At 40.0% G+C, this 27,641-nt stretch overlaps 1 protein-coding gene across 2 annotated transcripts in view; it reads right to left on the reverse strand.

Moving 5' to 3' along the window:
* Positions 1–1,628: 1,628 nt before the first annotated feature.
* Positions 1,629–27,641, reverse strand: part of LOC140203478 (uncharacterized) — a 34,343-nt gene continuing 8,330 nt past the window's right edge. Inside the window, exons 3-9 of one of the 2 annotated variants that reach the window (XM_072269550.1) lie at positions 21,674–21,811; positions 17,209–17,292; positions 16,915–17,108; positions 7,403–7,500; positions 5,788–5,882; positions 4,852–4,925; positions 1,629–2,412 (exon numbers count right to left, since the gene is read on the reverse strand). In XM_072269550.1, coding sequence (XP_072125651.1) covers positions 4,863–4,925; positions 5,788–5,882; positions 7,403–7,500; positions 16,915–17,108; positions 17,209–17,292; positions 21,674–21,811 — 672 coding nt within the window. In that variant the 3' untranslated portion in view covers positions 1,629–2,412; positions 4,852–4,862. Of the gene's footprint in view, positions 2,413–4,851; positions 4,926–5,787; positions 5,883–7,356; positions 7,501–16,914; positions 17,109–17,208; positions 17,293–21,673; positions 21,812–27,641 lie in introns of those variants that run through there. The other variant, XM_072269551.1, reaches the window with a different exon arrangement.

Below are 27,641 nucleotides of genomic sequence, written 5' to 3' on the forward strand. Positions count from 1 at the left end.
ATTAATAATTAGCTTTACATGGTACATGTACATTTAAAGATACAGTGAAATGCATTGCTTGCATTAACAACCAAAACAACACCTAGGATGTGTTCGAGGTAATTACGGAAAAGGGTAAGTTTGGTCCTCGGGTTGGGATTCAAAACTGGAGAAAGGCCATTTTGATGGTATCAGAAAGGATCTGGCTGTTTCCTGGCAAAGGTGTACTTGGTAAGTGGGAGGCCTTCCAATGTGAAATTTTGAGTGTACAAAGCTTGTAAGTGCCCGTTAGAATAAAAGGCAAGGATAACAGGTTTAGGGTACCTTGGTTTTCAAGAAATATTGAGTCCCTGAGGTATGTGAGAATAAAAAATGCAAAAGACAACTTAAAAATAAAATCAGGAGGGTTAAAAGACCAATCATGAACAAGAAAGTCAGCAGATGCCGGAAACCCAGGCAACACACACAAAATGCTGGAGGAACTCTACAGGCCAGGCAGCATCTTTGAAAAAGAGTACAGTTAACGTTTCGGGCCAGGACCCTTCATCAGGACTGGGGAAAAAAAGATGAGTCAGAATAAAAAAGTGGGAGGTTTTTTACTCCGACTCTTTTTTTGGATTAGATGGGCTGAAGGGCCTGTTTCTGTGCTGTAGTTTTTTTATGACTGTGTATCCTATAAAGGTCTGTTCATTCTGAGATTGCTTAGATAGCCCCACGATGAACAAAGCTTGCTTATGCAGATGCTACGCAGAATGAGCAATAATGATGTGAATCACTGTTGAAGATATAAATTATGCTTTTTCTAGAATCATAAATTACCTTAGATGTCCATTTATCTGTATAACAACACCAACAGCACTGCAGCACTAGTTAATACAGCATTTCCTTATAATGAAATACTAGTTTTCATAAGGAAGAGCTTACTACTATGCTATGGTCAGGTGCTTATGACATTCTTGGCTGCTGATGATTATATAAGACATTTTAAAAAAAAACATAAGATGTGGGGGATAGTCTGGTCAGGCAGCATCTGTGAACAGAGAAACAAGTAACATTTTAATTCACTCATTAGAACTGGAAAAGTGAGAAACAAATAGAGGAAAGGGGAAGTGAGAATAATTTACTGAGTATTCACTTATGGAAAAATAATATATTAACCAACTCCAGATATGCTGACCATACCTCCCTGAGCAAACAATACGACTTTTAAAAGTTGTAGTGGAGGAAATGAGATTTACCCATGTTTGTTCCATAGGCACCACAGCTGTTTCTATCAACACATTGTTAAACCATCAATACAGAATATGTTGAAGGTATCATTTAACAATAGCTGAACTAATGGAACGTGTTCTTCTAATATGCAATATTTAAAAAGCATGATTTGCTAAAAAGATTTTTACTTCTAGAATTAAAGTTCTAATGATGCTGCAATGCAAGAAATTCTGATAACTATTCTCTAGTTAATGTTAAATGGCTTATACATTTATAAAACAATTAATCTGAATACCAATGGAAGCACTTACACTGCTTTCTTCAATAAGAACTGTAGTTTAATCATTTTAATGTTCAAAATAAAACAGTATTTGTACAAGTAATTGCTTTACAACTACTAGCTACTAAATCATCCTGCAATTTTAAATGTGTACCAATTTACATGCAGAACGGCAGACTTTAGAAAAACACATTGTCTCAAGAGTGAAGGAAGCACCATTGTTAATTAACAGTCATTTAATACACTTGAAAATTTGGTTGGACATTTTTTCTTCTATTTTTGAAACTAACAACTAATTGCTAACTAAAAACTTGCTAACAACAGCATGACATATTTAGTGGGACAAGTTAAATGTTTACATATGAACACATATTTACTTCTGTTCAAAAATGAACACCACATTGACAAATGCTTAAACACATTTGTTTTTAACAAACTTAGGCAGAACAAGACCAAAATTTCCTCAGTAATTAATCCTTAAAGAGCGGTTCACAATAAACTAAAGTTGTTTTTGTTTTTAGTATTTTTGCATAAGCAATGCGATAACAAATGATTGATATGGATTTCTTCAGCGTAATCTTTAGGTTCCAATAAGCAAAAAGCTTGTGATTCACAGAAAAAGACAAAATAACAATGGACGTCTTCCGCTTGAGTTAGTAAAATATTAAATTTCAAGTACAAACAGAAACAAAGTGCAAGTGGAAGGACAGCTTTTGCCTCTCCAAATATTTTCCATTGTGATAGGCACTTCAGACTAGGATCATCATGCTATGCACAGTATCACAAAACTGTATATACAGGAACAAGTCTGTTGAACATCTGCAGCATTCCAGGAGATTGCAATTCCACTTTTCACATGCGTTGGATATACTGCAGGCTCCTGGGATGGCTTGAGGTATTGAGTTTAGGAAGTAGATCTCCTGTTGAAATTGTAGTAGGAGCTGCAGATTGAGAGGGAACATAAATAAATATAGAAATATACAGTTATTATTTATTTGATTCACAAGTATTCTGGTATGCAGTATTTCAATTATGTTCCATCTTTGTTAAAAATTTCAATAATAATGCAACAATTGAAAAGATGATCTCCACATGCCTTTGTCACACATCCACAGATTCAACAACCAAAAGTTTATCTTCCTGCTCTGCTTTCATTTTTCAGCTTCACTTGATCCTAATCCGTTTAAATTTTTAAAAAAATTCTCTTCTACAAACCCCATTTCCAGAAAAGTTGGGATATTTTCCAAAATGCAATAAAAACAAAAATCTGTGATATGTTAACTCACGTGAACCTTTATTTAACCGACGAAAGTACAAAGAAAAGATTTTCCAATAGTTTTACTGACCAACTGAATTGTATTTTGTAAATATACACAAATTTAGAATTTGATGGCTGCAACACACTCAACAAAAGTTGGGATAGAGGCATGTTTACCATTGTGTTACATCACCTTTCCTTTTAATAATACTCTTTAATCGTTTTGGAACTGAGGATACTAATTGTAGTAGATTTGCAATTGGAAATGTTGTCTATTCTTGCTTGATATAAGACTTCAGCTGCTCAACAGTCCGTGGTCTCCGTTGTCTGATTCTCCTCTTCATGATGCACCATTCATTTTCAGAGTCAATGGTACCTTCACATACATGCAACTCACCCATGCCGTGGGCACTGATGCACCCCCATACCATCACAGATGCTGGCTTTTGCACCTTCGCTGATAACAATCTGGATGGTCATTTTCACCTTTGGCACGGAGAACTCGACGCCCGTTTTTCCAAAAACTAGCTGAAATGTGGACTCATCTGACCACAGCACATGGTTCCACAGTATTTCGGTCCATCTGAGATGAGCTCGGGCCCAGAGAACTCGCCGGCGTTTCTACATAGAGTTGATATATGGCTTCCTTCTTGCATAATACAGTTTCAAGTTGCATTTCTGGATGCAGCGACGGACTGTGCTGAGTGACAATGGTTTTCCAAAGTACTCCCGAACCCAGGTGGCTATAATTATCACAGTAGCATGATGGTTTCTTAGGCAGCGCCACCTGAGGGCTCGACGATCATGCGCATTCAACAGTGGTTTCCGGCCTTGCCCTTTACACACTGAGATGTCTCTGAATTCTCTGAATCTTTTCACAATATTATGTACTGTAGATGTTGAAAGACCTACATTCTCTGCAATCTTGCGTTGAGAAATGTTCCTTTTGAACTGACTACCAATTCTCTCACGAATTTTGGCACAAAGGGGTCAAATGTGGGGTCTTCCAAACCAGCGTTACTTGAATATTCTGTGCACTTTTCAATCTTATTTTAACTCTGTCCCAACTTTTGTTGAGTGTGTTGCAGCCATCAAATTCTAAATTTATGTATATTTACAAAATACAATTAAGTGGTCAGTAAAACTATTGAAAATCTTTTCTTTGTACTTTTATCAGTTAAATAAAGGTTCACGTGAATTAACATATCACAGATTTTTGTTTTTATTGCATTTTGGAAAATATCCCAACTTTTCTGGAAATGGGGTTTGTAGTTTACTATCAGCGTATTGGTAAAACAGAACAACCTCCAAGATATATCAGCATCAAAGCTTCTCAATTTCAGAGCTCCCAGCTTCTTTAAAAGCAGCAAGAACAATGAGCTGTGAATACAAGATGTACCAACATTTGTGTCAGATGCTTACTACTGATCAAGTTCATGTTTCAGTGAGACCTGTAAATGATAAACGATACGCAAAAAAAGAGCTGCTGAAGCGATTCTGTGGATCAAGCAGTATCTTTAGAGGGAAATGGGCGGTCAATGTTCCATGTCAAGACCTTTTATCTGGACTAAAAGAGGGAAAATAGCCAGGGTAAGGAGGAGAGGAGGATGGAGAAAAGCTGGTAAATGATAAGTGAACCCAGGTGCGATGACTGATTGGCAGATGGACACAAAGAGGAAAGGGTAGAGATAATGACAGACACTGGTAGGTGAAGGCAACAAATAGCTGCCGATTATGCCTACAGTATAGTTACTGTTAGGAACATATATTACTCACAACACTGACTTCTTACCCTTAATATTTCTATCTCCTCCCAGACTAATTCACCATCTTAAGCTTGTGAGCTCATTCCTTACCATTGGAGTGATCTCATTTACCAATAGTTCAAAAGCACGAGGCAGCTAGGGAATTGGGTAGAATGCATGACTTTAAGCTGAACACCATGCTTGAAATTACACTTGTGCTTGATTCACACAATATTTTATGTTGTGTACAGATTTATTATAAGAACACCCATATTATTCATTTTGTACATTAAAATTCACCAGATTAAAAGGCAACATTCCCAAATAAGATATTGATTTTCAGTTATAGCTTTGAATCATAAAAAAGCAAGGAGTACCTTTTTCCTGACTATGATTGTTCATTACTTTCTGTAAGATCAATTATTATTTCACTACTTGTCGCATTACTTTCCTGGAAAACAGAATATTTAGGCACTGTGTATTAATTAAATGATCAGTGATGCATCTCCCGACAACTCAGTTTTAATATATGCCTTACTGATTATAATATAGATAAACTCCATTTATTTCCTAACGCTTACAGTTTATGTGGCACAGTGGGTCAATGAATAATTTGTCTCAGATAATCACAGATATCCAACTTAATTAAGAGATCTGTTAATTCTCATGTGGCAAGATATCATACATTAAATTAATTGAATGGTTCAGAAAAAAGGTGATCAATCTGGAAACATTAAGTCTGTTTCCCTTTCTATAGATACTGCCTCGTCTGAACACCATTTCTATTATTTTCTACTTTTACATGTTTTCCATAACATTTAGTTATATCATTTTGAAATGAGATGCTACATGATACCTAATTCTTAGCTATGCTATTATTTTGCTAATGACTGTAAAATTAATCACTGTTAACAAAAAAAGCAATTTCCAAATTAAATCAACATTGTTCATTTTAGATAACCATTTAAGACTAATTATCAACTATATTTAAGTTAAATATGATTGTAAACACAAGAAAGTCTGCAGATGCTGGAAATCCAAATCAACAAACACACAGAATGCTGGAGGAACTCAGCAGGTCAGGCAGCGTATATGGAAAAGTCAACTTTTCGGTTTGAGACCTTTCTTCAGGATAATTAAATATAACTGTAAATTTACAATATGTAAATCTAATAACTATGTGATTCTTATGCTAAATGTCTGATTTTATTCATTACATAATTTATTGAGTTGGTTGTTCCTAACTAGCAACTCTTGCAAAAAAAATTCAATAAAACCAAAACATTCCCCGCAAAGAAGCATTTCTGACCTACCTGTCTTGTATTACCTAGTTCTTCTTTCCTATTAGGTTGCCAAACCAGGGTGTCTGGGGACTCTGTGTTCCCTTCTGTTGTTTTTGAAGCTACGCCTATGTTAACAAAAGAAGTCCAAAGTAAATGCCGATCCCATTAACACTGTTCAATTAGAGTTAGAATGGCTAATGAACTGTTCCAAATTTATTGGAAAAAAAACAACCTACTAACAAATATAGTTATTCTTGGAATTGTTAGACAGCTGTCTGAGCAGATATTTCATATATCAGACCCTCCCACCTGGGTTGAATATATTTGTATGGCGATCTTATAATATTAAACAGTGAGTGCTACCTTTGAAACAACAGGAGGGTGATTGACATGTGTTAAATGCTCATCCATCAATATTGGCGGTAGAATTTCCAAACATGCATCATTTAAGCTAAAGATATTATGAGAAAACATAGTTGGTTGTAAGATATATTCAGACTTGACTTGATAATGTCACTAAAGGAAGACATTATTGAATAACCACCGAGCTGTTTGATATAATATGAGACACAGTGGATCATTTTCCACTATAACAGAATCAAAAGTCAAATGTTAATTACCTGGCACAGAATAATTGGAAACTACCGCCAATAGTAGAAATAAAATATGATGTTGTTTGTGTTTCCTGCAGGAAGTTCAGGACTCCTTCGGATAAAGACAACAAACAACTTTCTTAAAAAATGACATCTTTATGATATTTGAATGGGGACAAGAAAATTGATCGTTTATTGCATTATTGATGAAGAGTTGAGAATTCCAGACAAGTATTTGAAAAGTCAGAGGAAGTAGTCTATTCTGATCAACGTAATTGCATTTATATCAACAACGTTATGACACGTTAAATCACAAGATGCCAATATATATAGTGCACTAAATTAAATATATTAAATCTTGTTCCTTCATTTACTGGCTGATGAAAAATGCTCTGTATAAAAATTTTTTAGGGTCTATGAGTAAAGTTTCCCTTAACTCTTCATTGTTCTCCAACTAAATACTAGTGCCAATACAATTTTGGGACTGTTTATTCAGATCTCCAAGGAAGCAATACAGCCTCATTTATTATTAATTTCATCATCCTTTTTTAGCATCTCTTTGTGCCTTTACTAAGATGCAAATCTCACTTCTGTGCACTCTTTCAAATTTATAGACAAACAGCTCTTCCCACTCGTAATTTCCACCGGGGTTTTCCTGAAACTTTCATGGCCACGCACATTGATCCAACCCAGTATCTGCTGAAAGCAAGATGGGGATTGGGGATACCCTGCTAAAATTGTTTTACAATTTCGTCATATTTCACTCATATACCATTGCTGAGTGTAGCCAGCAGAAAGGGTGGTTTGTCTATGCAGCCTCCCACTCTAGTTCAGTATCAATAACTTTCTCAAACTAGAGACCACGGCCAACTCCATTTCCCTTGAGGGGCAGAGCTTCAGTTCCACTCATTATTTTGTCAATATGACGAGACAGTTCAGGATTAGCAGAGGGTACCAGTAATAAACTGTATAGTGATGGGCTGTTTCAATCCAATATCTGATTTACCAGGCAGGTCTAATAATTCCATCTCCTTCTTATTTAAGTTAGTTACCACAGCAGTGTGTATTTGCCGGCATTACAGTGTCCAAATACTTTGGCAATGGAATATTCCTTGTATTCTTTGCAACTGCAGGCACAGAATTTGAAGTTCTAAAGAGAAATATTGAAAGGAAAAGAATATTAGTTCAGCCATCTATATAATCTAGCCAGTAATACGATGGAGTGAATCACTGGTTCTTTTAAACATTACCTTGTTTTAATTTCATTGATTCCAAATTTATTTTTGTAGTTTTGTCTTGTAAGATACCAATTTTTAATTGCTTTTGCAAAATGTGCAACACTTGTATGTCCATTTTGCAAATATGATTTGCTTCATTCACATCTCCCATTCTGACACTGGCTTCAATATTTAAAGGCAAAGGAAACAAGGATACTTGAAAGGAAGGCAATTGCGAAATTATACGACACCATGGATGTGGGTAGGCTTAGGTGTGACTTTAAGCTTAAGTACAAACCCCATTTCCAGAAAAGTTGGGATATTTTCCAAAATGCAATAAAAACAAAAATCTGTGATATGTTAATTCATGTGAACCTTTATTTAACTGATAAAAGTACAAAGAAAAGATTTTCAATAGTTTTACTGACCACTTAATTGTATTTTGTAAATATACATAAATTTAGAATTTGATGGCTGCAACACACTCAACAAAAGTTGGGACAGAGTTAAAATAAGATTGAAAAGTGCATAGAATATTCAAGTAACACCGGTTTGGAAGACTCCACATTAAGCAGGCTAATTGGTAGCAGGTGAGGTATCATGACTGGGTATAAAAGTAGCGTCCGTCAAAGGCTCAGTCTTTGCAAGCAAGGATGGGTCATGGCTCACCCCTTTGTGCCAAAATTCGTGAGAGGGTTGTTAGTCAGTTCAAAAGGAACATTTCTCAATGCAAGATTGCAGAGAATGTAGGTCTTTCAACATCTACAGTACATAATATTGTGAAAAGATTCAGAGAATTCAGAGACATCTCAGTGCGTAAAGGGCAAGGTTGGAAACCACTGTTGAATGCGCGTGATCTTCGAGCCCTCAGGCGGCACTGACTAAGAGACCGTCATGCTACTGTGACAATTACTCCCTGGGCTCGGGAGTACTTCGGAAAACCATTGTCACTCAACACAGTCTGTCGCTGCATCTTACGCAAGGAGGAAGCCATACATCAACTCTATGCAGAAACGCCGGCGAGTTCTCTGGGCCTGAGCTCATCTCAGATGGACCGAGAGACTGGAACCGTGTACTGTGGTCAGATGAGTCCACATTTCAGCTAGTTTTCGGAAAAAACGGGCGTTGAGTTCTCCGTGCCAAAGATGAAAACGACCATCCAGATTGTTATCAGCGAAGGTGCAAAAGCCAGCATCTGTGATGGTATGGGGATGCATCAGTGCCCACGGCATGGGTGAGTTGCATGTATGTGAAGGTACCATTGACTCTGAAAATGAATGGCGCATCACGAAGAGGAGAATCAGACAACGGAGACCACGGACTGTTGAGCAGCTGAAGTCTTATATCAAGCAAGAATGGACAACATTTCCAATTGCAAATCTACTACAGTTAGTATCCTCAGTTCCAAAATGATTAAAAAGTGTTATTAAAAGGAAAGGTGATGTAACACAATGGTAAACATGCCTCCATCCCAACTTTTGTTGAGTGTGTTGCAGCCATCAAATTCTAAATTTGTGTAAGTTTACAAAATACAATTAAGTTGGTCAGTAAATCTATTGAAAATCTTTTCTTTGTACTTTTGTCAGTTAAATAAAGGTTCACGTGAATTAACATATCACAGATTTTTGTTTTTATTGCATTTTGGAAAATATCCCAACTTTTCTGGAAATGGGGTTTGTATTACAGGAGAGTATTTCTACATCTCTGACCTTACCCTTCTGGAAGCTAGCTGCAACATTTCCTCTTAAGAATAATTAAAACTGAATGTGTTCTTATTTTTCACTGAACTTTTTGGCCGACTATTAAATTAGAAATAGAAGGAACTGCATGTCTTTTTTTTTGGAAAACTGTACAATCAGTGAGGACTGTGCATCGCAGCCTGAAGGTGTTGCCACATAGTATAGTGGCACCAGCATTGCATGCCCACAACTCACTAATCCTAAGTCTTTCAAATGTCGGAAGAAACCGGAGCACCAAGAGGAAGCCCACGTGGTGAGAGATACCAATGGAATCGAACCCTGATTGGTGACTGCTGCCACCATAAGGTGGTTTACTAACTGCAGTACTACCATGAGACGGGGAGTTGGGGGGGGGGCAGGGTAGCATAAGAGTTTGTGTAGCACAAAACAACAACAGCAACCCAGGTTCATTTCCAGGGACTAACAGACATTAAAGATCTACACAACAGTCAGATAAAATTCAAGGATATACTTTCATCAATGAAAACAGGAATCAGGACTTCATACAAGCTTATGCAATTCGGACTGAAGTCTACACACCAGAATATGCATTTCTACACGCCACTAAACTTAAATGAGAGCACAACCCAGAAAAAAAATGGAAGGAATTATCACTATTGAAGAAAAAGTTAAGCAGTGGAAGAGCTTGACCCTCTATGGAGGGCATCCCTATGATCAGAGCAGACTAGATGTCAACAAGGAAACGTTGAATGCCAGGCTCAGAACTGGGGGCCTCTTCCCAGGAATAGAAGGGTTCCTTGTGGCAGTATAGGACCAGGTGGTTAACACAAAAAATAATCAAAAATACACAATAAAAGACCAACAAGTTCAAGACGTCAAATGCAGAAAATGGCAAGGGAAACCAGAAACAATCCAACATATTACAGGATCCAGCAGCATTTTAGCTTAATCTGATTACTTACACAGACACAATCAAATGGCAAACATCATTCACCAAAATCTTGTTTTAAAATACAAACTCAAAAGAAACCATATCTTATTATAAACACAAGCCCGATCCAATTTTAGAGTCAGAGTCCCACAAATTATTTTATGACTGATCTATTATTACAGACTGCACATTTCATAATAATCATCTGGATATAATACAGGATAAACAAGCAAGAATAACTTACTTAATAGATACTAAACACCACTAGAATAGTCCAGAAGTTCCTAGCAATTGAGAAATTGAGTGTTTGTATCTCAGGTTTTATTAGCTTGAGCCAAGAAAAATAAAAATAATAGCAATGTATATGAGTAAGTACACTTGTCGACAGTCAGGAAACAGTGTTAAGGTAGGTTTCTTTGGATCCATTAAAACTTGGAGGGAAAGAAGGAGTTCTGTATTCTGGATGGATGATGGGGCAGTATAATAGGAGATGCAACAAAATGTGAGAAGGGACTGACTTGGGTGAAGTCTGTATGTAGCTTTGTATGATGGGGTGGAGCAGTGCTCTCACAGTTCCAGTAACCCAAGATAAATTTTAACCACCAATGATTGTTGTGTGGAGTTTGCACCTTCTTCCTCGGGTTTGCAGCTTCTCTCTGTGGGTTTTCTGCCACCCAAAAAATGTATGGGCATTTCGGTAAACTGGTTACTGTAAATTGCTTAAGCAAGTAGGATTGATGGGAATGTGAGGGAATGGGTTTGGGCAGGATTAGGGTAGGTGCTCAATCATTATGAACTCTGAGCGGAAGGGCCTGCTTCTCTGTTTTTCCGGGGTTCCGTTGTTCTAGACTTGACAGAACAGGAGGGATTAAAGGAGGAGAGGTGGTGTTACTAGCCAGGGAAAATGTCATGACAGTGCTCCATCAGGACAAAAAACTAGAGCAGGGGTCCCCAACCTTTTTTGCAATGCAGACCGGCCGACCTGGGGTGGGGGGGACAAGAGTAGCAGTCAAGTACGTTGTGTTTACCCCGAGAAAGACTACAATGGCCATGAAGCCTTGCGTGGGCACCAGTGTGCATGCGTGTATGTGCTGATTTTTTCTACAAATCGTTCTTGGCGATTCTGTTCGGGGGTGGGGGTGGTGTTAATCATGACCGGAATATAGGTGATAAGTGGCTAATACACTCAATTTTGTTTCTAAAAGGGTTTATCTAACGAATTTAATATTAAACACACAGTGCATATTTTCCTTGCATGAATATAGCGATAAGTCAATTATCAGAGGAGGACAGGGGAGCTTGAAGTAAGTATTGAACGAACTTCCAGTAGAAGTGGTAGAGGCAGGTTCGATATTATCATTTGAAGAAAAATCGGATAAGTATATGGACAGGAAAGGAATGGAGGGTTATGGGCTGAGTGCAGATCGGTGGGACTAGGTGAGAGGAACACTCACAATGTGCTGGAGGAACTCAGCAGGTCAGTCAGCGTCAGTTGAAAAGATTAGTCGACGTTTCGGGCCGAAACCCTTCGTCAGGACTGAAGGAAGAACTTTGGGGAGGGTTTGAAGAATGCTGGTAGTTGAAAAAAACAGTAATTTGAAAGACAAAGGGGTGGGGAAGGGGAAGCAGGGAGGTGATTGGCGGGAGAACAATGCGCAGTAGTAGAAGGAGGTGGAACTATGAGGGAGGTGATGTGAAACTCCACTCCGTCTGCCACAACAGACAGGATCTCCCGGTAGCCACCCACTTCAACTCTGCTTCTCATTCCCATTCAGATATGTCCATACATGGCCTCCTCTACTGCCATGATGAGGCTAAACTCAGGTTGGAGGAGCATCACCTCATATACCGTCTAGGTAGTCTCCAGCCCCTTGGTATGAACATAGAATTCTCCAACTTCTGGTAATTCCCTCCCCCTCCCTTCCTCTATCCCTATTTCACATCACCTCCCTCATAGTTCTGCCTCCTTCTACTACTGTGCATTGTTCTCCTGCCAATCACCTCCCTGCTTCCCCCCCCACCCATTTGTCTTTCAAATTACTGTTTTTTTTCAACTACCAGCATTCTTCAAACCCTCCCCAAAGTCCTTCCTTCAGTCCTGACGAAGGGTTTCGGCCCGAAACGTCGACTAATCTTTTCAACTGATGCTGACTGACCTGCTGAGTTCCTCCAGCGCATTGTGAGTGTTCCTTTGACAGCAGCATCTGCAGATTATTTTGAGATTGGGACTAGGTGAGAGTAGCGTTCGGCATGGACTAGAAGGGCAGAGATGGCCTGTTTCCGTGCTTTAATTGTTATATGGTTATATAAGTCACTTATAAGTCAATAGCATCATAACATTTTAAGTAACGTTTGGATATTAAACACACAGCACATATTTTCCCCGTATGAACATACAAAATCATTGTAACACACCAATAACGCTGAATCAGTGGGAGCCCTGGACTGAATACTTGCTCCCTGCAACAAGACGGTGCCATCCAGGGATGATGGGAGACAGCGATACTCGAAGGGGGTTCCTTATGTCCAGTCTATTCCGCAATTTAGTTTTCATTGCATTCATTGCAGAGATATGTTGGAAATGGAAGCAACGTTTTCAGTGCTTTCGTGGCTATCTCAGGATATTCAGCCTTGACTCTGATCCAGAATGCCGGCAGAGATGTTACGTCAAACATACTTTTCGGCCCGCTGTCATTTGCAAGCTCGAGGAGTTGATCTCCTTCCCTCGCTGACATGGATGACGCGCGGGTAATGATCTCGCGTGTATTCAAGCTCAACAGTAGGCGTGACAGGGAATGAGGAAAGGTGCAGCTGTCTCATATCACCAAATCATATCATTTCCTCACGGCCCGGTGGTTGGGGACTGCTGAACTAGAGGACTTGTCTAGTGAGGCATTACAGAACTAAGAAATAAAGAAACTATGTCCATGTTAATGAGGCTATATTACAGACCTTGCAACAGTCCTAGGGATTTAGAGGAACACATTTGTTTTTTTTTGCGTATGCCTGCGTGTGCGTGCGTGCGCATCTGTGTGTGTGTCCGTGATGATGTCTTTTTCATGCCTTTTTTTTTACATGGCACAGAACGAGACAGAGAGAGACTGTGTGGCGCGCCACTCCTCACACAGACATTTTCGCAGTATTTTCCTTTATTTTACGAGGTTGCATTGAGATTTTGACACTCAACCCGGCACGGATGAAATGCGTACTCGGGAGCGGACCCGACTGGTTTCAAGTCCGGGAACCTCTGCTCCCGGGTCAGGCGCCGATGTCATTGTGCCACCTGCCGGCCAGAGGAACACATTTGTAAAGAGATCGCAGACTGTTGCAAGAAGCATAAGGTTGTTATAGTAGGTGATTTTAACTTTCCACTTATTGACTGAGAATCCCATACTGTAAAAGGACTAGATGGGATAGAGATGACTAATGGGATCAAGAAAGTTTCCTACATCAGTATGTAGAAGGCCCAATGAGAGAACATGCAATACTGGATCTGCTATTAAGGAAAGAAACAGGGCAGGTGACAGATATTTGTGTAGGGTTACACTTTGCATCTAGTGACCACAATGCCATTAGTTTCAAAGTAAATATCCCAACAGAAGTCTGGTCCGCAGGTTGAGATTCTAAATTGATGAAAGGCAAATTTTAATGTTATCAGAAATGATCTGGCAGGTATTGATTGGGACTGCCTGCTTCTGTCAAAGGTGTGCTTTGTAATTAGGAAACCTTCAAAAGGGAAATTTTGACAGTACAAAGCTTATATGTGCCTGTCAGAATAAAAGGTAAAGATAATAGATGCAGGGAACCTTGGTTTTCCAGAGATATTGAAGCCCTGGGTAAGAGAAAAAAAGGAAGTGCATAGCAGGTTTAGGCAGGTAGGAAGAAATGAGGTGCTTATGGAGTATAAGAAATGCAAGAGAACACTTAAGAAATAAATCAGAAGGGCTAAAAGAAGGCATTGAGTTGCTCTAGCAGACAAAGTGAAGGAGAATCCTGAGAGAGTCTACTGATATGTTAGGAGCAAAAGGATTGCAAGGGACAAAAATGGTCCTCTGGAAGACCAGAATGGTAATCCATTTGTGGAGCTAGAACAGATGGGAAGATCTTAAATAAATTTTTTCCATCTGTATTTACTCAAGGGATGGACACAGAGTTTATAGAAAGGAGGCAAAGGGGTCATAGATCCTGTGCAGATTACAGAGGAGGTCTTTGCTACCTTCAGGCAAATCAGGACGGATAAATCCCCAGAACCTGACAAGGTGTTCCCTCAGTCGCTACAGGAGGCAAGTACAGAAATTGCTGGGGCTCTAGCACAGATATTGAAATCACCCTCAGCGACACAAGAGGTACTAGAGGATTGGAGAATAGCCACTGTTGTTCCACTGTTTAAAACAAACTCAGGAACCAGGAATTTATGGACCGGTGAGTCTGATATCAGTTGTGGGGAAACTTACTGGAAGGTATTCTAAGGGACTGGATATATAAGTATTTCGATAGACGTGGACTAATTAAGGAAAGTCAGCATGGCTTTGTGCGTGGGAGGTCATGTCCAACCAATCTTAGAGTTTGTCAAGGAAGTTACCAGAGCGAGTGGATGTAGGCAAGGCAGTGGAATTGTCTGCATGGGACTTTAGCAAGGCATTTGACAAGGTCCCACATGGAAGACTAGTCAAGAAGGTTCAACATAAGAACATAAGAAATAGAAGCAGGAGTTGCCCCGCCATTCAATAAGATCAAGGCTGATCTGTCCGTAAACTCAGCTCCATCTACCTGCCTTTTCCCCATAACCCTTAGTTCCCTTACTATGTAAAAACCTATCTAACTGTTTCTTAAATATATCTAGTGAGAAAACCTCAATTGCTTCCCTGGGCAGAGAATTTCACAGATTCACTACTCTCAGGGAAAAACAGTTTCTCCTCATCTCCGTCCTAAATCTTCTCCCCTGAATCTTGAGGCAATGTCCCCTAGTTCTAGTTTCACCTACTAATAAAACATAGAATAGTACAGCACAGCACAGGCCCTTCGGCCCACAATGTTGTGCCACCCTTAAACCTTGCCTCCCATATAACCCCCCACCTTAAATTCCTCCATATACCTGTCTAGTAGTCTCTTAAATTTCACTAGTGTATCTGCTTCCACCACTTACTCAGGCAGTGCATTCCACGCACCAACCACTCTCTGAGTAAAAAACCCTCATCTAATATCCCGCTTGAACTTCCACCCCTTACCTTAAAGCCATGTCCTCTTGTATTGAGCAGTGGTGCCCTGGGGGAGGGGCGCTGGCTGTCCACTCCATCCATTCCTCTTAATATCCTGTATACCTCTATCATGTCTCCTCTCATCCTCCTTCTCTCCAAAGAGTAAAGCCCTCGCTCCCTTAATCTCTGATCATAATGCATACTCTCTAAACCAGGCAGCATCCTGGTAAATCTCCTCTGTACCCTTTCCAATGTTTCCACATCCTTCCTATAGTAAGGCGACCAGAACTGGGCACAGTAGTCCAAGTGTGGCCTAACCAGAGTTTTATAGAGCTGCAATGGAAACAACTTTCCTACTTCTATCTTATCTATCCCTTTCAAAATTTTGTATGTTTCTATAAGATACCCTCTTATTCTTCTGAATTCCAGAGAGTATAGTCTCAGGCGACTCAATCTCTCCTCATAGGTTAACCCCTTCATCCCTGGAATCAACCTGGTGAACCTCCTCTGCACTGCCTCCAAAGCCATTATATCCTTCCTCAAGTATGGAAACCAGAACTGCACACAGTACCTCAGGTGCGGCCTCACCAGTACCCTGTATAGTTGCAGCATGACCTCCCTGCTCTTGAATTCAATCCCTCTAGCAATGAACGCCAACATTCCATTTGCCTTCTTAATAACCTGTTGTACCTGCAAGCCACTTTTTGCGATTCACGAACAAGCACTCCCAAGTCCCTCTGCACAACAGCATGCTGCAATCTTTCACCATTTAAATAATTCAGTCACTCAGCATTCAAGATGGGTAAATTGGATTACACTTTGGCTTTGTGTGAGAAGCCAAGAGTGGTAATAGATGGTTGCCTCTCTAGCTGGAGGCCTGTGTCTCGTAATGTGCCTCAGGGATTGGAGCTGGGCCCTTTGTTGCTTGTCACCTATATCAATGACCTGGATGATAATGTGGTTAACTGGATCAGCAAGTTTGTGGATGACACCAAGATTAGGAATGTAGTGGACAGTGAGGAAGGTTATCATGGCTCACAGAGGGATTTGCATCAGCTGGAAAAAAAAATGAGCTAAAGATGGCAGATGGAATTTAATGTAGAGGTTTTGAACTTTGGTAGGACCAATCAGGGTAGGTCTTACACTGTGAACGGTAGGACACTGAGGAGCATGGTAGAACAAAGGGATCTGGGAATAGAGGTTCATAATTCATTGAATGTGGCGTCACAGGTAGATAGGGTCGTAAAGAAAAGTTACGGCACATTGGCCTTCAGAAGTCAATGTATTTAGTACAGGAGATTATATTGAAATATTGAAATTGGATAAGATGGTGGTAAGGCCTAATTTGGAGTACAATATGTTCCAGACTCATATTTCTGAACACAAAATGCATATTAGCACGATTGTTCCATAGAGTTCCACCTCTGGAGTAGAGACGCTGTTATATATCTTATAATTCTAAGATGACCTGCATGCAATGCTATTGTAATGTCAAACTATAGTTAAATGAATCAATACCTTTCAGTCTTCTGCAAGTTCAGTTCATAATTAATAGAATCAGAAGTTTTCCTATAAGGCAAAGGCTGTGATTTCTGGTCTGATGGAGCTTCGAGGACTGTACATGAATCCACATAGTTTGCATTTGCCACAGGATCTGCATTTTTCAGATCTGCTCCAGAAATTGGATCATGTGATACAGCAATCGTTTCAGGCTGTCGTGTTCAAGGAAGTAAAAATCATTTATAATAATTAAAATAAAAGTAACACTGAGTAAAAAGTAATGTAAATAAAACATTCAGGATTATTTTGTACCTCTTCTGGGTTCCTCCCGAGCCTTGCGCTATTTACTGCCTGTAAAATAGTTCTCACTTTCTTTTCCAAATGTTTTATTCTAGACTGGGAAAAAAGGCATACTCTTTATCTTGACATCTTGTATATACTAATAAATGCTTTAAAACATACTGACAATGGCAAGAAATTTATACAAATAGGAAATCAAGGTCATGTCAGAACAGAAGATAGCAAAATTCAATTAGAAAGGAATCAGATGTTTAACCCAGCAAAATAAAAGTGTTTACAAAGTTATCCTTAGTTGGGAGTGCTAAATGCTTCTCAACTTTTGAAGCAGTGGATAATGTTTCATTCTGTAACACTTTTAAGACTTGAAATAATAATTAGAAGGACAGAGTAAAGACTGAATTTTGCACCTTTCAAAGGCATGTCACATTTCTCACTGATCACAGAATTAATACCTTCAGCAAGTAGCTTATTGTCCACTTCAGGACAATTTTGGTTTAACAGGGAGACAGCAAGAATTTAATAAGGTGGATAACCTGAAAGATCACAGTATCATAAAATCCAAAGTTATTTAAAAAATATGGAAAGTGCAAGTAGATAATAAGAGCAACGCCTACAGGGGAGCAAAACATAACCTGTATGTGGAGGTTGGGGATGTGGGTGTTCTCAAACAACAGGGATAATCCTGCATTGTTATAAAGGCAGACAACTGCTCAATGAGATAAGCCTAGTAAAATTATTAAGGAACTAGCACTTCTGAAAATGTATAGCTTGCCAGACCTGGATTAAAGTTATACCAAGAAGAAAGGAAGGAAGTTGCAGAAGCTCTAACTAAAATTACTCAATATCCCCTGGCTACAGGAGTGAAGAGTGAGAATTGGAGAGGTGCTGATACTGAATTATCTAAACAAAGATAGTAATTACAAGTGTCATAAAGTCATACAGCACGGAAACAGACCCTTCAGCCCAACTTGTCCATGCTGAGCAAGAAGTCCATCGAAGATAGTCCCATCTGGCCCATAACCTTTTAAATTTTTCCTATCCAAGTATTTGTCCAACTGTCTTTTAAAAGGTGTTATTGAACAATCATTTGCTCTGGTAGGTACAATATTCTATCTATTTCTACCTATGTTTTCCTTCCGGTTTCCTTATGGTGTACTAAAGGATCCCAGCTACCTGTACCTGACCCATGCCTCCTTTCTTTTTCTGAAAAGGCCCTCAATATATCTGGAATGCACGGTTCCCTACTCTTGCCCTTTTGTGACTGCAAGATTTATCTGTGGGATTTCATAGTACTTATTACATGGTTCCCTTTTTAGTAATATACATTAATAATTTAAATTTAAATATTGGGAGGCATGAGCCTTGCCCTTCAGCCTGCAGGATTCCTGTTAAGAGTGATCTCACTTTTAAAAACCCCCCACTTGCCAGAAGTCCTTTCACCACAAATAACATACTCCAATCAGCTTTTGCAAACTCTTATGTTATATTTCAGGTGACGGGGTCGAGGTGTGCTCTACCAAAGGAGGTGGAAGGTGCTCCTTCCTCTGCTAGCCTGCAGGTCACCCTTCGGCAAGTAATTCCTTGCTTGGTTTCCCCCCTCCCACCCCCTCGATCAGGCTTGCATGCAGCCATGGGAGCAGGCGGTGGATGGTCGTACAAGCAGCTGGTACATATCACAAATCCTGGTTATAGGACCATCGACACTGGGCAAACAGCTCTGAAGAGTATAGGTAATGGTTGGGGTCACCCATCTTGTAAAGAAGGTAGCAATGGCAAACCACTTCTGTAGGAAAATTTGCCAAAAACAATCATGGTCATGGAGACTATGATCGTCCACATTATACAAAACAACACATAATGATGATGACAATAATATATATCATATTGTCAAAATCCGCCCTGTCCCAATTTAGAAATTGAACCTGTGGACCAAACCTGTTTTAAATAAAAAAATTAATGAGAAAAGTGCATTTGAGGTAGCCCACATGAACTTTATCAAGGTACTTGTCAATTTCCCAGTGGGGTCATTAAAAATGTCCACTGATTAGCAAGTTGGATCCAAGTGAACTCAGTAGAACAGGGGATTCTAACTTATTTCATTCCATGTACCCGTACCATTAACTGAGGTTGGGAACTCCTGCAGTAGAAGGACTGCTCATCTGTTTTGTGACCTCAAGACTTATCTGTGGGATTTCATAGGACTTGCTCCACAGTTCCCTTTTTAGTAATATTCATTAATAATTTAAATTTAAATATTGGGGGGCATGATGGAGAAATCCGCAGATGATTCATTAATTAGACAAATGGTTGACTGTAAAGAGGAATGCTTTAAATTGTAAAGTGTGGGAAATGATGATTAATCCTAGAGAATTAACAGATTACACATTTGGTGAGGTGCAATAAGGCAAAAGGTACATAAAATGAATGACAGGAGATGGAATCATATGGAGGAACATTTGAACTAAGGAATATATTTGCACAGATCCTTGAAGATCCTAGCAAGGCAAGTTATTAAGGTGGTTAAAAAGGGACTATGGAGGCTTGCCTTTTGGTAAACAAAGTAATGGAATAAAAGAGCAGCAAGTTATTGCCAGAATTGCATACAATACTAGGCAGGTTTGAATACTATCAGAATCAATATCACCAACATATGTCATGAAATTTGTTGTTTTTGGGGCAGCAGTACAATTCAATGCAGTTTGTGTGTGTGTGTATATATATTAGTTAAATTAAGTAAGTAGTGCAAAAAAGTAGTGATATAGTGTTCACGGGTTAAATGACCATTCAGAAATCAGATGGCAGAAGGGAAGAAGCTGTTCCTGAATGGTTGAGCATGTGTCTTCAGCCTGCTATACCACCTTCCTGATGGTAGGAATGAGAAGGCAGCATGTCCTGGGTAATAGGGGTCATTAACAGCTGCTGTTTTTTTGAGGCATCGCTCTTTGAAGATGTCCTGGATGTTACACAAGTTGGTGCCCATGATGCAACTGACTGAGTTCATAACTTTCTGCAGCTTCTTTCGACCCTGTGTAGTAGTCCCCCCCAAAAGAATTTACTATGGGGGAACTACTACTATGGGGGGAATACTATGTACAATTCTTGCCATCCTGTTACAGGAAAGAAGGGATTCCACTAGAGTGGATGCAGAGGAGATTTAAAATGTAATTGTTGCCAGGACTGGAATATTGTAGTTATGAAGGTAAATTGAATACAACATGGCTGTTTCTTTGGAATACAGCAGACTGAAGAGAAGATTAAATGAGCTGGTTACAATTATGAGGCTCCAATTTTCCTTAACAGAGAGTTATAAACCAAGAGAAATCATTACTAGAACGATTAAAAGGATGAGGACAAAAATCCAGAGGATAGTGTATCTTTTGATTTCTTAGTTAAATGGCAAAACTATTAGAGGTGCTGCCTCAAAGCTCCAAGGACCTGGGATCAATCTTAATCTCTTCTGCTGTGTGCAGAGTTTTTGTGTTCTCCACAGAATTCCATGGGTTTCCTCTGGTGGTCCAGTTTCTTCCTACATCTCAGAGACGCTCAGACTGGAAATTTAATTGAAACTGTAAATTGCATGTATGCATTTCTAAATGACAATAAAAGAGGACTCAGTGTAACTGGGTTACCTGTCTGGACACCCCACCTCTGCTGACTGCCCCTGTGGCTCCTCCCACAGAACCCTGAATAAAGGCGATTTCGCCATTGCTCCTCCTCCTCAGTCCAGGGGCAGACACTCTGCATGGAGGTCACATTTTACTGTGAATAAAAGCCTTTCAGTATTTACCCTACTTCCAGTCTTTTGAAGTAATTGAAGGTGCATCAGCAAGTGAGTAGAAACCAGAAGGAGAAGATGAAATGAGGATAAAGGAGAAAATGAAGAGTGGTTAGTGTAGGATTAATGTTTGTGAATAGCATGGAATAGTTAGTTTCTGCACGGTGTGATTCTGACACTAACACAAAGGAGTATAGCCGCCCATTTAAAAAGTAGTTGGAAGCAATGGCCTGCAGGATGATTGACCTCAGGATCAGGCCTTGAATACTCTCTCAGAATTAGACATTAACCCTTTTTTGTCTGGGCCTGACTTGAACACAAACAGCTGTGTCAGATATATTGGGAAAAAACGACACTTTTCAGTTCAGTTTTGTGGTTCAGTTTTAATATTTTACAAAACACTTTTATTGAAGATTTATTTTTAAATTATATTTTAATTTTTACTGATATCTCATTATTTCTGAATGCCAAAGATAAAGCTGGCATTCATGGGATGGACAGGCCCTGCACTTCAGTCGGTAATTCTAATAAAGAAGTTTTGTCCCTCAATAAGAATGAATATGCTCCAAAGGGAGGCAACCAATGATCTCGGGTAATTTGCCAGGCAAAGTACGATACTACTTAAACTTTGTTTTAAAGCATATTAATAAAAAGGTCTAAAATTGTATGCATAAAGAACTAAAATAGTTGTCAAAATCTTACTTGAATACTTTTAGCCAGTTCTTCATGTTTTTGCGTGCAGTCAATGTTTTCAACTCGTCTTGTTAACTCTTCAAGTTTCTTGCCCAAAGTATCACTACCGAGCTCAGTGTTCATTTTATGGTGAAGGATTTTCTGAATCTAATAACATACCAAATTGGAACAAGTTCCTGATTTGCAAATAGAGAAAATTAAAGCAAAGCTCAAAAGGTTAAAAAATACAATGCTAAATTAAGTGAGATTGATCAGGTATTGCAATGTGGTCTCCTTATTCTTTCAGAACTAATATCACCCAATTGAAAGAAAATCTCTCATTTGTTACCCTATTTAAATAATTTGGAAGTAGATTTTTTTTTGTCTCTCTGTTCTTTATAAAGTCTCTTGGTCTGATTTTGGAAGTTACCATTACATTCCATGAATTCTTGTGTAATTGAATGCTTTTGTGCGTGACATTACTGAGATTTATTTAAAACTCAGTTGTGTGTGTGTGTGTGTGTGTGTGTGTGTGTGTGTGTGTGTGTGTGTGTGTGTGTTGTAACATACAGTAAGATTACAGCTGTGTCATTTTAATTTCCTTAATACCTAAAAACCTACTGATTTCTGACTTGAATAAGTTCAACAATTGAACCTTGACAGCCCTTAGGCTAGAGAATTCATAAGCTTGATTATCCTAGAGTGAAAAAATTATTTTAATCTGTTCAGAATGGTTGGCTCCTTACTTTGAGGCAGTGTTCCACTCATCCCAGAGAAGAGAAACATCCTTGTAATCTAAGGTTGTTTTCTCTGGGGCAGCAGATGTCATGAGGAGATCTGATAGAAGTTTACAAAATTATGAGAGGCATAGATAGACAGCTGGTACCTTTTTCGGGGTTGAGATGTCTAATACCAAGAAGGCATGCACTTAAGGTGAGAGGGGAAAGGGGAAAGCTCAACGGAGATGAGTGGGAATGCTTTACAGTACCAGTAACCCAGGTTCAATACCCATCACTGCCTGTAAGGAACTCGTACGTTCTCCTTGTGAGTTTCCTCTAGGTGCTCCTGTTTCCTCCCGCATTCCAAAGATGTACCAGTTGGAAGGTTAATTGGTCATTGTAAATTGTCCCGTGATAAGGCTAGGATTAAACTGGGGATTGCTGGGTGGCGCGGCTCAAAGGCTGTAAGTCAGCTGCCAGGAGTGGAGGGACATGGACGATATGCACAGTGAAGAGTCTGCTCCTGTGCTGTTCTATTCGAAACAACATAGAATAGGATTCTTAGACCAAAGCAATTCATAGATAAAACCATAAGACACAGGAGCAGAACTAGGCCACTCAGCCCATCAAGGGACATCAAGAGGATGCAGAACTGGGCTGAGAAGTGGCAGTTGGAGTTCAACCCATAAAAGTGTGAAGTGGTTCATTTCGGTAGGTCAAATTCAAAGACAGAATATGAAATTACTGGTAAAACTCTCGGCAGTGTGAAGGATCTTGGGGTTCACATCCATAGGACACTCAAAGCTGCTGTGCAAGTTGAGTGTTGTTAAGAAGGCGTATGGTGTCTTGGCCTTCATCAACTGTGGTATTGAGTTCAAGAACCGTGAGGTAATGTTACAGCTATATAAGACCTTAGTTAGACCCCACTTGAGAGTACTCTGTTTAGTTCTGCTAGCCTCATTACAGGAAGGATGTGGATACTATAGAAAGAGTGCAGAGGAGATTTACAGGGATGTTGCCTGGATTGGAGAGCATGCCTTATGAGAATAAGTTGAGTGAATGAGCCTTTTCTCCTTGGAGCGATGGAGGATGAGAGGTGACCTGATAGGGGTGGAAAAGATGATGAGAGGCATAGATCGTGTGGATAACCAGAGGCTTTTTCCCAGGGCTGAAATGGCTAACACAAGGGGGCATAGTTTTAAGGTGCCTGGAAGTAGATACAAGGGAGATGTCAGTGTCAGTGTGATCGCAGGAGGAGGAGTGAGGGGCTCAGGAGAACGCTGAGTGCTGGGAAGCAGCTGAGGAGCTGAGGAGAGTGTACTTTGAAAGGAGTGTGGAGGGCAACTGAAGGGTTAAATAGAGTGTTCGTTAGTTAATTAGAGGGGGTGAGTACTTGAGCTAATTGGCAGGGACAAATAAAAGGAGGGGTAACTGAAGAGGAGTGGCCAGGAATGAGGGGGGGGAGAGGAGGAGGAGGAGGGGGGGGAGGAGGAGGAGGAGGGGGGGAGGGGGAGGAGGAGGGGGAGGGGGAGGGGGAGGAGGAGGGGGAGGGGGAGGGGGAGGGGGAGGGGGAGGGGGAGGGGGAGGGGGAGGGGGAGGGGGAGGGGGAGGGGGGGAGGAGGGGGAGGAGGAGGGGGAGGAGGGGAGGAGGGGGAGGGGGGGAGGAGGGGGAGGAGGAGGGGGGGGAGGAGGGGGAGGAGGAGGGGGGGAGGGGGGGGAGGGGGGGGAGGGGGGGAGGGGGGGGAGGGGGGGAGGGGGGGGAGGGGGAGGGGGGGGGGAGGGGGAGGGGGAGGGGGAGGGGGAGGGGGAGGGGGAGGGGGAGGGGGAGGGGGAGGGGGAGGGGGAGGGGGAGGGGGAGGGGGAGGGTTTGAGGGTTTGAGGGTTTGAGGGTGAGACTGGCAGTTGGGGCTGTTGATTGAATGGGTGGGGACTTTGGTGTGGAGGAGCCTAGTAGTTTGGAAAGGGTTAGTTTGTAGCCTATGGCTGCAAAAGGGAGTGGGGGGTGAGATTGAAAAGGGGAGGGTGGGAGACTGTGAAAGACCTAGAGTAATGGGGGACAACAAATTGAGGAAAATGGGTGAATTGGAGGAATTTATAGTTCTGTACAAAATTAAAGGTCAGAAGGAAGGAGAAAGAGGTTGTAGAGCCCTTAATTCTTTGAAAGTGGCAGCAGCATTAGAGAACCAAATAGGTAAAGGATTCCAGGCCAAGATTTTGTCTAATGGATTGCTGAAAATTTGTTGCAAAGATATTGACCAATATAACAGCGCAAAAATGGTGGGAAAATTGGTTGTGAAAATGGAGTGTATTACTCTGAAAGGAAGGGAGTTAAGGGGGTACTGTGTGGTATTTGGTCTGGCATAACTGAAAAGGAAATTTTGGACAATATTAAAGGTGGTTGAGTGATTGAAGCCAAACGATTAAAATTGAGAGAAGGTGGTAATTGGGATTCCCCTGTTCTTCTGGTTTTTGCAGGTGATGTTCTTCCAACTAGAGTCTATCCTGGGTGCATGTCTTATCAAGTTAGAGAATACATTAGGCCTCCCTTATGCTGTTATAACTGCCAGAGATTTGGACATGTTGCTGGTTCATGTTGAGGTAAAAGAAGATGTATGAAATGTGGAGAGGATCATAATATTAAAGCACATAAGGCAGCGGTGCCTAAATGCAGTAACTGGAGGGGACTATACAGCGGCGTTCAGAGGATGTGAGTATTTTAGTAAGGCAAAGCAGATTCAGGATGTTAGTATCCAACAAAAGATATCATATGCTGAAGCAGTAAGGAAAGTTGATAGAGAGCATAAGGAAAGTTGATAGCAAAGGATAAGTAAAGAAAAGATTGGAATGATGGGAGTCAGTTCATTCTGAGTTCTCCAACTATGGTTCCTTTAAGCATGTTGGTGATGACTAAAGAGTCTTTTTTGGCATTTGTTGTTGATGTACTGGTCGGGGCTAAAACTACAGCAAAGAGGTCGGATATGATAAAAGTAGTTGTTGGAGCTGCAGAGAGATTCCTTGATATAAAACAAATTTTGCCGGAAAAATTACATGAGTATATGACAGACTGAATACTTCCCAGCTGTCGGGATCAGAGAGTACGGAGGAGCTTTATGTGGATGAAGAGGCCAATAATTAGTATTTTGATGTTTTTAATATTACAATGGAATGTAAGAAGTTTATCTGCAAAATGGTCAAAAATTACAAAGATTTGTTGGAACTTTTAAAGACAGGCCTGATTTGATCTGTATACAGGAGACAGGGTTAAAGTCTCATTTAGATTTTGTGATCCCTGGATATGATAGTTTGAGAGCTGACAGAACAGGTAAATCTGGTGGAGGGTGTGCAACTTTCATAAAAACAGGACTCCAGTTTAGAAGACTTGATTTTAAATCTAACCTTGAAATTGCGGCTGTGGAGGTTTGGAGCTCTCGTGGTCAAATAACTTTGATTAACTTTTATAATCCAGGTAATATGATGTTATCAGATTTGGATGAAATTATGAATAAGGTAAGATTTCCAGTAATCTGGGTTGGGGATTTCAATGCCCATATACCTATATGGGGTAGTGAAAGTAAAGATAGTAATGGAGTGGTAATAGAGGAGTTTCTAGATAAATAAACATGGTACCGCTAAATGATGGAAGGCCTACAAGATTTAATATTGTAAAGAATACTTGTAGTCACTTAGACTTATCTATCACTTCCTCAAACTTAGCTGGGGAATGGGATGTTATGGACAGATATGCACTAGGAAGTGATCACTATCCTATATTATGTAGATTTGGTAGAAATTTGATAGTAGAAGTTGAGGAGAGGTCTGCTAGGTATAATTTTTCTTTGACCCATTGGGATGAGTACCAGGAGAAAGCTGTGGATATAATAGAAGAGATTAATAGCGAGGGCTCCATAGACAATTGGAATGAATCCCTCTGTTCTATAATTCATAAAGTTGCTCAGTTGACTATTCTGCTACAGAATGTACTTAAGGCTTGAGCATTAGTTCTGTGGTGGAATAAAAATTGTGATACAGCAGTAAGAAACAGAAATAGATTACAGGAAATTAAGAAAGTACCCAGTGTTAGATAATGTTATGGAGTATAAAAAGGAAAGCAGTAGCAAGGAGAGTAATTAAAAATGCAAAGAGAGATAGTTGGAGAAGATTTTGTGGAACCCTGGGCCCTGAGACACCTATAAAGCAGTTATAGACGATTACTCACAGAATCTCAGGAATATATAGGAAACCATCTATCCCAGCTTTGCTGGAAGGAGATATTGAAGCTGTAACCAATAAGGAAAAGGCTGATAAGTTTGTAGAGGTGTTCCAAGCATTACAGTAATGGAGAGTTAGGTGATTTGAGAAAGGAAATTATGTTAAAGGGAAGTTGGAAATTGGACAGGAGTTTGGATGATAATAGCTCCATAAATTTGTTTTTCTCCCTTCAGGAATTGCGGGAAGCTGTCCAATCAGGTTCAAACACTTCTCCTGGTAGGGATGGACTGTGTTATGATTTGCTTAAGCATTTAGATGACTTTGTATCAACAGAAATTCTAGCATTGTTTAATTCAGTGCGGAAAGAAGGAAAATTACCAGTAGAATGGAAGCATGCGGTGGTAGTTCCAGTTTTAAAGCCAAGTAAGGACGCGTCTAGTCCTAGTTCGTATTGGCCTATAGTTTTAACGTCAGTACTTTGTAAAACTATGGAATGAATGGTCACTAACGGCCTTGTTTATTTTTTTGGAAAATAAGGGACATTTTGCTGCCTATCAAAGTGGTTTTGGTACTGGAAGTTCAACAATGGAAACTGTTGCCCTTTTAGATCATGATATTAAAAAAGCATTTCAAAATAGATGAAGTAATGGTAACTGTATTTCTAGATATTGAAAGAGCATATGACTCACTATGAAAGGATGGCTTATTAATTAAACTCTATGATGCGGGAATTAGAGGTAGAATGTTTAATTGGATCGAAGATTTCCTTAAGGAAAGGACAATTTTTAAGTAAGAATAGGTGGAACAAGCTCCAAGTCAGTTAGAATAGGTAGTGGTACCCCTCAAGGAAGTGTCATTAGTCCAGTTCTTTTTAATGTCATGATAAATGATATCTTTGATCAGGTAGGGACAGGATTTGGCAAATCATTGTTTGCAGATGATGGTGCAATCTGGAAAAGAGGAAGAAACATCAAGTATATATTAAGGCAGGTACAAAAAGCTTTAAGATCAGTTGAAAACTGGGCTAATAAATGGGGTTTCAGGATTTCTGCTTCTAAGTCCAAATACAT

This window comes from Mobula birostris, chromosome 9 (genome assembly GCF_030028105.1).
Source record: "Mobula birostris isolate sMobBir1 chromosome 9, sMobBir1.hap1, whole genome shotgun sequence".
Lineage (NCBI taxonomy): Eukaryota > Metazoa > Chordata > Chondrichthyes > Myliobatiformes > Myliobatidae > Mobula > Mobula birostris.